This window comes from Ixodes scapularis, unplaced genomic scaffold (genome assembly GCF_016920785.2).
Source record: "Ixodes scapularis isolate PalLabHiFi unplaced genomic scaffold, ASM1692078v2 PGA_scaffold4__175_contigs__length_147842914, whole genome shotgun sequence".
NCBI classification, from domain to species: Eukaryota; Metazoa; Arthropoda; class Arachnida; order Ixodida; family Ixodidae; genus Ixodes; species Ixodes scapularis.
Genome location: NW_024609879.1, coordinates 87819948 through 87832139, shown reverse-complemented (window position 1 = coordinate 87832139; position 12192 = coordinate 87819948). Strand labels below are relative to the sequence as shown.

Sequence of the window (12192 nt, the reverse complement as noted above, 5' to 3'; positions counted from 1 at the left end):
TTCTTTTTTTTTTTTTCTTCCACGTGAATAAACTTCCCGTAAAATGGAGGATAAAGAATGTCCATCATAACGCCAATTTTTGTAGTATGTATGAAATATTTAATATCCCGGTTCTTGGCTAACCGATCGGTTAAAGATGTGACGAAGTTGCGATACTCTTGTAAAACAACCGAGCACCTGGTATACGTTTGACTTCACACAGAAGAATATATTCGTTGCTAGCGTGTCGGCATAAGTATACTCCTAGCAGAGATAATTGAAGAAGCGGCGATCATACGCCATGGCAATAAACGATGTTGTGAGTTTAAAGAACGCGCCCGTGTTTTTTATTGTCCTCTTTCTGCTTTGAGCCTCCTAGCAATTGTGGACTAAGCAAGCTTGGAAAGTCTGCCGAGACAGAGAGACCGGAAGTCGATTGGGAGGGGGCAAGATACGGCTTGTGTTTGTAAACAGGAAAAAGGTATCCATTGTCTGCGCTCGTGTGGGCGAGAACCCGCTGCAGGCACGCGAAGGTACGTTCCCTTGGCACACTAGTTATCGCAGAGACAGGAAAGCAGCATATATCTCCTGGCAAGCTCATGAACGCTTCTTTGACGGTACCCAAAAATATGAAAGCCCGTTGTCAGGACGACCTCGAGAGGATTGGACGCAAATATGACGTCTAGTAAGCGGGACCTCTCATATGTCGGCTCCTAGACCGAAAATCTCAACGGCGTTAAATAAACGTTGCAGAGGCTCAATCAGAGCAACCACTCGCCGTTATTTCGAACATGATAAGTAAAGTCTCGCCCTGAGCATGCGTTGTGAATGAACAACTATGGGGTGCGTAAGGTCATTACTGTACGCCCCACCCAAGAGTCGTCTGTACACCAATCACCCAATATGTGGCCAAGATAATTTTCCGTCCGACAGCAGGTACAGGTTCGACAGGGTGAAACTGACGCAGGAAAAATTTATCCCAGATTGTCAATCAGGGCGCGAAGAGGGGAGAGAGAGAGGGGGGAGGGGGTATTACTCATCCTAGGGATGTGTTAAGGTAGCGTTGGAGGCTTGTTTACAAATCACTGACCATTCATTGGAAGCGCGGCGTACAAAACACGCCCGCACTTTGGTGACGGCCGCGTTGGCCAAACCGAACCACACGGGAGGACTATCAACGAACGACAAAAGTGGCGGTGGAGACATAACTCGGCGGACAACTCACCCAACTTGGAAGACGAAACCTGCCGGGATAAAGCGGTCACGTTGACCTCTGATCTTGGCACCTGGTGAGTGGCACTCGGACGCATCCAAAGCAAGACGCTCCCACACTGTCTTGACCACGAATCGAAAATGAGGCAAGGAGCAGGGAGTAGCTGCCAGCAGCAGAAGCAGGACGCCTCTTCCAAACGAGACGCGAGTACGTTTTCCTGGCAAGTGCGTACCCTCCCAGAACGAATGGGTTGGAAGGCACGTGACATGGACACGCGCAGGCAGTCGGAGGAATCGAGAAACAAAAACGACAACAACGAAGCAGCAGACAGACGACGTAATCGCTTTGCCTTCTTTTTTCTTCTTCTTTTTCCTAGAGAGAGAGAGAGTCAGACGTCAGACTGAGAGGGTCGACCTTGACTGCCTTGACACTCCTCTCTCCAGGAAATCAGCTACGCCTTCCAGTTCCAACAGACAAACACAATGAGGGGGACCGACTTGGCACAAGCGCATCTTGTGACGTCATGGAGACTGGCTGCTTCACCGTCAATGTGGAGCAGTCGCCTTGGCTCGGGCGTGAATGTCTGGTAGCGGCCCCGAAAATTCTACGGGACCTAGGAAAATTCGCTTAAGCGTTCTCGGAAAAAAAAAATGTTACTGGCCTGCGGGATAAATAACGTTGTGGTTAGAATAAACCGAAATGACTGAAAAAGGCACACATGAATTTGTTAAAGTACTACATAAATTTTATAGACCATTCCAAAAATTTATGGCAACCTCACCGTCTTCTCAATGCATTAGAACGATCCATTGTGGAGCAGGTGAAATAGAATGAGTAGAAGTTAATGGATGGCTTCGCGTTTTATGATCTGAGAACGCAAAGAGGCGGTGCGATAAGAATACAGAGTATGTATTGAATTGGTTTCGCGTTCGTCCTATTTCTCTGTGTCCTGAACTTGCCTGAACTCACAACGGTAAGAGAGTACATATCAGTGTTGCGGAGTTGCCACTCCGGAGTTGGAATGATTCCGGAATCATTTCGCATTTTCACGACCCCGGAATGGAATGGGAATGGAATGGCGGCAACATTGAGGGGAATGGAATGGGAATGGAATTAGGTGCCTGTTGCCCGGAATGGAATGGGAATGGAATGGGCACGGTTTTTTTTTTGTGTGTGTGTGTGTGTGTTCTTGGTCAGCTAAACCGGGCCAGTCAGCGAGTCAGTTGCTCAAAAATAAAATGAGCGGGAAACTGCTAGCCCGCGTGGAGCCCTAACAGACTTATACACACACAAAAAAAAATGCAATACATAAAACAAGCGTCAAAGCAAAGGAGGAAAGGGGGGTAACGTGGCGCCTTTCACAGCCGCGCAGGCGTCGGGCTTTGATGGCGTTACACGAGAGCGAAACAAGAAACCAAGCACCAAGCAAAAGAAAAGGGAGCGGCAAAGAAGCAAACCGCCATGCACAACTCCTCATCGTCCTTCTTGACATGCTTTTTTTGTTGTTGCGACGGTTTGTAGAATGCACGCGCGCGCACAGACTCAGACCTGGGAGCAGAAGCGACTCATAACTCGCAAAGCTCTGATAACTCGTTGACTCGGGCGCCGCCGAAAGGTGATCAGGTATTGTTTTCTTATAGTTCGAGGAGCGTTGTTTAGTAGGCAGCCAGCCCTGCCGGCCCTGCTGCCTTCACGTTCATTCGCGCGCACTCCTTTGAAGTGCGAAATGTGGGTTGCCTTCGGGCATTAAAACAAAGCGAGATTCACTTCCCCCCTCTCCTCTTGCGCTTTGCTCCGAGGCTTGCTTTTTAATACTGCATTTGTAGTGTAAGTCCGCCTTTTATTTGGTCTTTGTTCCGATGCTTGTTTTTTTGTGTTATATGTTTTAGTGGGTTGGGGTTACAAGCAAGCTAGCGGATTCCGGTTCATTTCCCTTGACTTTAGTCTCTGCGTACTTCGTTTTACCTTGCGATGGACCGCTGCGGACGCAACGAGTCACCATAGGCAATCCAGCACCATGAGCGGGACTGCTGGGTCACGCGACATTCAGAAGGCACTGGATTGGTTTCGATGGCTCTCGTGCTCTCTGTTGAGGTCCATCGTAAGGTGAAGTAGACTATCGTCACCGCTCTTGGTGTTACCGAACTGACTAGACCTGGAGAAAGACCGTCCCGCGCTAGACGAGGCGCGACCGTTGCTGTGAGGGCAACTGAGAAGGAGAGCTGGGTGCTTGCTGCCACTGATGTTTAGGCTTCCGCGCGTCTCGGCTGTCCGATCTGCGTTTTGCTCCTTGTCCTGGACCCTGTTTGAGACGGTGAGAAGTCAGTTGGACGGTGTTGTTCAGGAAACACGGGGAATGTCAATTCGAACGGTGCTGCATTACCCCGTTAATTGTATCTTGATCTGAAGAGCTTTGTCAACGCTGACTGCCCGACCCGTCGCCACAACGCGAACAACCGGCACCGAGGTAGAAGAATGAATCGGTTTGTACCGTCTGCTGCCTGAACTCGCCACTCGATCAGCGCGAAGAGGAACATCACAATTTGGACATTAGTCGCGAAGAAAATAAACAAGCTGCACGCTGAAAGTTGTGCAACGATACGAAACTATACACGGCGCGTCAAGTCGGCGCATATCATCCAACTTTATTCGCCATCTGAAGAGGAAACACGAGAATGAGTATGCGAAGGGTGGAAAAGGGTAGGCGAACCAGCCAAAAATAGAATTGAATATGATAATAAATATCGAGATTCGTAAAGCAAGCGTGAACTTATGCGTTTTAAAACAGGTTTCGTGACACGGTCTATACGGTCCCTCGTGCTGCGCCGCACAGGTTGCATTTTGTCAGAGGATGTGTTTTTGCCGCTGTGCATGGAGTCGCTTCCAGCAGTGTACTAGCCGTGTTGCTGTATTTTAAGAATACAGTAATATAGCTTATTTCTGCGCCACGCACGAACTGGATATTTTTATGGTCTTGTCAAACAAACACGCTGGCCGCGTATGTCCTAAAAGTCAGATGCAAAAAAGTTAAAAAAAAAGAAAAGAAAATGAGTGGATTTAAGTTTTGCTGTTTGTTGTGAGTCACGTGTTCGCGAGACCGATGTCTTAAACAAGCATCGGCATATCAAGGGGCTTTCTCGATGTTTGCAGTACATTGTAAATAAACACTTTGTGCCGCCAGCGGTCCGCTTAGTAAGATCAGTGCTGTTTTGAGGACTTTAGCTTTTTTTTTTTTTTTTTTTGCAATTATCTCTGCATTTGATAGTGTCAGCTTTATGCTGCTTATGCCGGCAACACAATGTAGCTGTCAAGTGCCAATTTTTACGTTTAGGAATTAAAGGAACGGAATGGAACAATTCAGCCATTCCAGGAGTGGGAATGGGCCCAGTGTCTCCATTCCTAGGAATTGAAAGGAATTGAATTATCGAAAACTCTAATTCCCCGGAATGGAATTGGAATGGAATGGGGGTGCCCATTCCGCAACACTGGTACATATCGTGCCACTTCCAGGATACACGCTGCGTTCCAGTCAGCCCAAGCCGTACATCGGTACATCCCCATTCATACCCCACAATTCCCTGCGTCACGCGGTGCAACCTGGGATTGCCGCAAGGAATTCTGTGATTTTCTGGGAAGGGCTATTGACAACTTTTAATGCGAAAGCATTAACTGTCTCATGGAGCGAGCTGACGTCATCAGTTTGAAGCGCGAAAACGGCTCCTAGTTTCCGCCGCGATCCCAAAGGGAGCGATTCGCCTTGGGGTGCTATGTTGCGCTTTTTGGACTCCCAGGAGACTAGGGAGAAGGAAGTGACGTCAACGACACAGCAAACACAGATTGGGTGTTGATTTCGTTTTCTTCTGTCAACATCCAATCTGCGTTTGCTGTGTCGTTGACGTCACTTCCCTCTCCCTAGTCTCCTGGGAGTGCAAAAAGCGCAACATAGCCCCCTTGGTTTCTATTGGCTGGCGCGCGTCGACGGGGCTCCCATTGACCGCTGCGCCATGGCCTCTGAGATCCCGAAGCGCGCGCGAGCGTGTACGTGATAGAACTCCGCCGCGAGGAACGAGCCGTGTGCAATGTTTGAACAAAAACCAAGCAAGAAGATGACGATGTTTATTCGGATGGCGTAATGTGCGATAACTGTACAAGAAAGACGAAGATTGAGTTTCTTCAGTGCGCAGCAGACGACAAAGGGAGCGGACGAGCAGACGACCTTGAGCTTTTTTCTTGAAGAGTGCCTTCTGATGGCGACTTACCACCTCCATATTGCTCTCCATGCCGACGGCGACATCTGTAGCCTCCACTGCACTCCGCGAAGTTTGTCATTCTTTGGCAGAATATAAGCGAAAGCCTGTGACATTCGGTGGAGACCGTTTGTATGCTGCCTGGGCGACCCCAGAAACCCCGGAGTTCTTGTTGTTTTTCTTGGACATCAAATCAGTTTCAGAAATTCTCAAGATCTTATAGAAAAGAAAAAAACAAACACAGAAACAACATCTGTAGTCTGTGACCCTTGACTTCTACACGGCTTCAATAGAGTACTTCAATAAATCCGTTGCCGCGCCTGTTGCATTCCGGGAACTTGTAGGCCAGGAATGGAGCGCGTATGGATTCTGCTGCCCACTGATTCCCACAATGCATATCATTACGCCGCGATAAAGCGCCTCGAGTTTTGGAATAAGTCTATTGCTCGTTCAAGAAGGCGTTATGAAAGGGAGAAATTTTACTCTTAGGAGGATTCCCAGAAATAGGAGACCCTAACACTATTCTAAAACTCCCCATTTGTGTCATATAATCGGCTCCAGGCTGCGAGTTAAGAAATAAGCGCTCCTCGTTTTCCTCGATCTTTTTTTCTTTTTGCAACTGATATCGCGTTGTGAAATCTTCCTTCAAGAATCTAACGCGTATTTCATTACGAATGTCAAGGAATAACTTCGAGTGGTATTTACTGAAAGTTAATAAATTGTGACATCGCTCCTTTCAAAGCTTTGCTTGTCTCAGGCCAGTTCCTCTCTCCCGCTTAGAAAACTTGACGGTATGAAACAGGGCTGAGCCCATGCAGCTCCTGTAAAGTGCTTGGCAGTACCCAAATGAATCGAGACCGACCGCGCTTATGGATACAAAAAATCCGCTGCACGTGCGGACTTGCGCTTGCCTAACTTTAAGGCCCAATCACACAAGAGCATTTCCTAGCATTTCATTACGTTATGTTTAAGTCACCGAAGCCTCGATGCCTCAAATGCCGCCTGAAAGTCTACTCCTTGAAGTGCTTCCCACGCTTTATTCGCAGCACAGATGTCTCGGTGACTCTCGATGTAAGTGGACGTAAGCTGGCGTAAGCTTTCATAACACAACACAATGTAAAAAAGAAAAAAAAAAGAAAAGAAATGGTGTTGTGGGAATTGGTTTTTACCACGATGTAAGATACACTCTTAAGTGTATCTTACGTAAGCTGGCGCGAGGAATCAGATAGTGTTCGTTCGACGGGCATCCGAAAGGCTGCATTATTCCGTAGAGTGCCTTCATACACACGCACTTTTGCTTGAGTGGTGACATCTCCAACCATTTTTCCGCCCAATCGTTCATTTATGCGTCTTGAAGCCCACGCAATCTGGTGTCACTCAGCTCGAGCGTGTAGCTTTGGCTAATGCATAGTCGCCATTTTACCGCCCAAGTCACGCACCGAGTGCGCGAGAGCGTCACGCGCTGGCACATTCAGGGCAACAATGGATGTCTTCACCCTGAGACAGACAGACATGTAGGCACCCTATTATTCCGCGGCTGACAGTGTCGCCGGCGGCCAAACGGCGAAACTGTGTGAGAGCGAAAAAATTATCTCGTTGCCATGACACCCCGGTACACCGTGGTCTTTCTGCACGTGCGACAACCTCGCTGGAGCTCTGCGCGTGTGGTACATGAGGCGGCACGAGCCGTCTTGTACGTGCCCACGGGTAGACGAGTCACCTGCCGGCGCCGCTTGAAACCATAGTGAGAGAGAGTGAAGAGCGAACTTTATCGGGCACGTCGCGAGGAGCGTGCTGTCCTCACCTGAAGAGTATTATCTTACATCGTGGTTTTTACCAAGCAAGCTCGAGATGCATCACACTGCAGTATTATCTCCAGGTCGGGCTTTGCAAGGCCTAGAAATTCCGACTTATGGGAAGCAAAACTTATGGGCTAAATCGATACGCCCGCTTGTTCGGACGTGGAGAGACATTACAACGGCGTGAGGTTTTGTCGGTAATATACTGTTTGATGCGGTTAGGGTTTTTCTTTGTACATGACATATGAAAGCCCAACTACCCAGAACAAATTTTTCGGCTCGAAATTTCTTCTCTTTGCGCCCGAAAACCGCCGATCAGGAATCGGCCGTTTTGAGTCGCGGTCACTCTCTTTTCCGTAATCATGTGCCGTTTTCTATGGTTTAGACACTACCACCAAATATAATCAAAGTCGTGGATCATCGAAAGCACACACTCTATATTAAAAAAAATTACCGATTTTTTTTTTTTTTTTTTGCGCTTTTAGGAATCCCCAAATATGTTGATTGAAGAAAAAAAAACGTTGCACAGCCACGTGAATTCCACCGACTCTTTCCTCCTCTAAAGTTCTTCCTCTCCAGTCCAGCTTCGGTTGGGTTTCCGAGCACTTGCGTTTTTGACTTTATTAAATATATACCTGATGCTTCAGTAAAATATTGATTGGGTAGTCTTCTGAGACCGTAATGAATCGCCTGGCAAAAAATAAACCAAGAAATATTGGGGCTGTCAGTGTTCCTTGAAAGATCGCGGGTTGGTGTATCTGCGTTAGATGTCGCCTCGTTTGATGGCAGTCTTACAACAAACACGCTGTCTAAGTACTTTCTCGTCCAGAATTGCTCTGACGAGACACGAAGTACGAAGCTGATCACGTGGAAGGCAATAAAAGACAATTGTTTCTTGTATAGGGCTGCGTTTCAAACTCGGGTGGGCATCTATGGCGGTTGCTCTCCGTCAGAGATGGCAGCAGTGTTGCAAATGCTGCGCGTGTGAGGCAATGAAATAGGACGTTTGATTAAAACAAAACAACTGTATTGAGCATCGTTACAAAAAGGTCCGTTCGTTTTAGCAGTTCTGTCGGCGTCTCTCCCGGTCCCGTTCTCCCCGTTTCTTTCTCGGTCTTTTTCTCCCCCGATTCTCCGAATTCTTCTCCCTCGTTCTCCAGTCTCGACTCCTGGCCTGTCCCCCGCTTTCCTCCTCCCCTCTTGCCCTCTCCCCAGTCCCCATCCTCGTGCTCGGGCTACTGGGGATGTCGGCTCGGGCCTCACCCGGCACCTGCTTCGGAGGACGCGAGCGGGGGCGGAAATGGCGTTCTTCACAATACGCAACATCCTCCCCCCTCCCCCAGCGATGAGCAGAATTCGTTCACTCGGATAGTTCAATGGGGAAGAGGAGCTGGACGGGGCGCCGAAGTGTAGCCCTCCAGGCAGGCGCACCAAACACGAACGCACGTGGTTGTCCCGACCCCGCTGAACTTGTTCTATCCGCCCCATCCTCCACATGAGCCGTGGCGTTTTGTCTTCATGGACGAGGACGAGATCCCCGTCCCGCAGGTCGTTCGTGCGTGTCTCTGTTGCCCGGTGTGCTGAGCGGAGCTGGAGGAGGTACTCTTTTTGCCACCTCCCCCAGAACTGATTCAGTAGTCTTTGTCGGTGTCGCCACCGTCTGGTGACGTCCCCCCTTGTCGAAGCTGGCACGTTTTCCAGGCTGGTCGATGGGAGAGCCGTCAACCGCCCCCCCCCCCCCCCCCCCCCCCCGACAAAAAGTGCGCTGGCGTCAACGCCTCCTGCTCGTGTGGAGCGTCGTGAACGGGGGCCAGGGGTCGAGAATTTACGACGGCTTCAACTTCCTGTAGAATGGTCGTCATTTCTTCGAATCCAAACTTGTTCTTTCCGAGTATCACTCGTAGGCTCCGCTTCACTGTCTGTACCATCCTCTCCCAGAAGCCGCCCCACCACGCTGCTCTTTCGGCAATAAACCTCCACTTGATACGGTTTTGTGAGCAGTGGTCAGGGAAGTGTGGGTTCCTTAGCACGTCCCACATGCCGCACAGGTCCTTTGCTGCCCTCTTAAAGGTGAGGGCGTTGTTCGTGTACACGACGCTCGGTAGTCCCCGACGTGCAGTGAACCGCAGAAAGGCCATAATGAAGGCCTCAGTCGTCAGGTTGGAAACGAGTTCCAAGTGCACGGCTCGTGTAACGGCGCAGGTAAACAGAGCGATGTAGGCCTTTTGATCCGACGGGGAAGCCCTCACCAGTAGTGGTCCAGCAAAGTCAATTCCCACCACCTCGAAGGGGGCGGCCCGGTTGACGCGCTCTTCCGGCAGCGGAGCGGTCGGTGCGGAGGCTGGCCTCAGTCTTGCTCGCCGGCAGGCGTTGCAACGGTTCATTACTTTCCTGGCGAGTTGACGCACACGTGGTACCCAGTAGCGTTCACGTACTTCGTTTAAGGTATCTTGGACACCACCGTGCATCGTCCTTCGGTGCGCGTCGTTTACAATAAGTTCAGTGAGGGGGTGAGATGGCGGTAAAACAGCGGATGTCTGACTGTCACATCGGTCTGTGCATTCTGAAGCCTCCCACCGACCCTCACTCGTCCATCCGCATCCACAAAGGGCTTCAGTAACGCGGTTTCGCTGTTCGTGCTTCGGGTTCCACCCGCTGAGCCCATTTCCGCTCTGTATGCTTCTTGAGCCTTCACGATCCAGTAATTCTCGGCCTGCTCGAGCTCCTCTGCAGTAAGTGGACCTCCGGCCCGCTCTTGCCTGTTTCGAATATTCTTGATGAACCGAAACATCCAAGCGGTAACCCTGAGGGGTCTCATTATGCGACTGTAACTGCTCAGATTTAGGAGCTCCGGCCGCTTCTCCTCCGCTGTGTGCAGCACGTGGTGTTCTTTCTTTCGTTCCTCTTGCACCTCTGGGATGCTGTCGTAGAATGCCTGACCCTTAGGCCAGTTGCAAGGTTCCGTTGAAAGCCACTCAGGCCCTTGCCACCACTGTTCGCTTTCGATCAATGTCTCGGCGCTAATTCCCCTCGTCAGCATGGCCGCTGGGTTCTGACTTCCAGGACAGTGGTTCCAGCTTGCGGGGTCGCTTGCGGACTGAATCTCATTCACCCTGTTTCCCACAAACGGCTTCCACTTTGAGGCTTGGCCTCTAATCCAGTGTAGTGCAATAGTCGAATCCGTCCAATAGAACGTCTTCATCTGGAGGTTCATTGTGTCGTTCAGATAGCGGGCAAGACGTGTCCCAATCACCGTTCCCATTAGTTCTAGACGAGGGAGTGTCAGTCGCTTGAGCGGCGCTACTCGTGACTTCGCGATCACGAGGCAAGTAGACGTGTCTCCGTCTTCGCCCTCCACTCGAAGGTAGGCGCACGACCCGTAGGCGAGTAAGCTTGCATCGCAAAACACGTGAAGTTGAACCGACCTGGCGCCTTCTGCTGGGCACCGCATGGTGCAGCGGCCGACGGCCAGAGCCTTCAAGAGTGGCAGTTCTATGCACCACCGCTGCCACAGCTCAGAAAGGTCGTCAGGCAGCTCCGCATCCCAGCCGATTTCACGTTCCCACAGCTGCTGGAATATGATCTTGACCCGAATCATGTACGGAGCGATAAGGCCCAGGGGGTCGAAAACTCGAGCTGAAGCCTGTAGCACAAAACGCTTGGTGTTTGCTGCAGTGCTGACGAAATGCAATACTCCTTCCATGGGAATCAGCAATTTGTCTTGGTTGTGCTGCCACACGAGTCCGAGAACCTTCCTTTGTTCTTGGGATGCTTGTGGTTCCTCGGCCTCATCAAATCCACACTGTAGTTCCACAGCATTGGGCGTCCACTTGCGGAGTCGCATTCCGGCTTCAGCCATGATTGCGTTGGCCTCATCGTGAATCTGTCTGGCTACACCAACGTCGGAAGCTCCGATTAGTAAGTCGTCCACGTAAAAGGCATTCCGCAAACGATCAGCTGTCTCCCTGTGTTGGTCCTTCACGTTATCCAGGTGGTGCATTAGAGTTGCGGTCAATAGAAAGGGGCTTGAGGTGGTCCCGAACGGCACTCTGGTCATTCTTCATTCTTCGATATTTGCTGCTGCTCCTGATGTTGGCTTCGTTTCGAACCACAAGAATCGGAGAGCATCTCGGTCCTCTGTGCGAACGCCTATCTGCAGGAACGCCTTCTTAATGTCAGCTGTGATGGCGACCTGAAATAGCCTGAATCGCACCAAGATTCCCACCAGGTCGGCGTTGAGCTTGGGGCCCTTTTCCAGATGTTCATTCAGTGGGCTGCATCCCGGCCTATGTGATGACGCATCGAACACGATCCGGAGTCTCGTGGTGCTGGAGCAGCTGCGTACTACTGCCTGGTGCGGCATGTAGTAAACTCGTTGAGTGTCAGCTTGAGGTGCCCGCTCGGGCACCTTTTCCGCATGCCCTGCCGTCATGTAGTTCCTGATGGATCGGTCGTACTCATCAAGAAGCTGCTCGTTGCGGGATAGTCGTTTGAGGAGCCCCTCCAGTCGTTTGTGAGCCATGACTCGATTGTCTTGGAGGTCTTGTCCAGTCTCCTTCCATGGCAATGCAACTTCATAACGTCCGTCTACCTTCGTGATTGTGCGTTCAAACTGGCCTTTTACAGCCTCCAGTTCCTCGCTGTCGGTTTTCGGCTCGTCCGTAATTCCGAGGCTATCGAGCTCCCAAAAGCGACGGAGTGTCGCCTCATTTTGGTCGTGCGCCCGCGTGCTGATCTTTAGGACGCAGACCATCGTGTTTGTACTACCCGACAGGGTGCCGTGCAAGGAAATTGGACCCTGGAAGGTCCAACCGAAAATTGTGTTGATGGCAACCATGCTCTCATTCTCTCTGAACCGACGAACCTCGCCTCGGGTGACCTTCCAAAGCTGGTCCGATCCAAGAAGAAAACTGATGCCACATCGAGGCTCCGTACCTTGAGTCAGTGTCATGTC

General features: G+C 50.5%; 1 protein-coding gene across 1 annotated transcript; it reads right to left on the bottom strand.

Moving 5' to 3' along the window:
* Nucleotides 1-9726: 9726 nt before the first annotated feature.
* On the bottom strand, nucleotides 9727-11097 carry LOC121837806. The gene has a single exon (XM_042293624.1). The coding sequence runs from the start codon at nucleotides 11095-11097 to the stop codon at nucleotides 9727-9729; it is 1371 nt and encodes a 456-aa protein (XP_042149558.1).
* Between the last annotated feature and the right edge of the window lie 1095 nt (nucleotides 11098-12192).

Bases quoted from the DNA above. Each gene is read 5' to 3' on its own strand.
- LOC121837806 (XM_042293624.1), bottom strand. From the start codon at position 11,097: ATGGCTGAAGCCGGAATGCGACTCCGCAAGTGGACGCCCAATGCTGTG.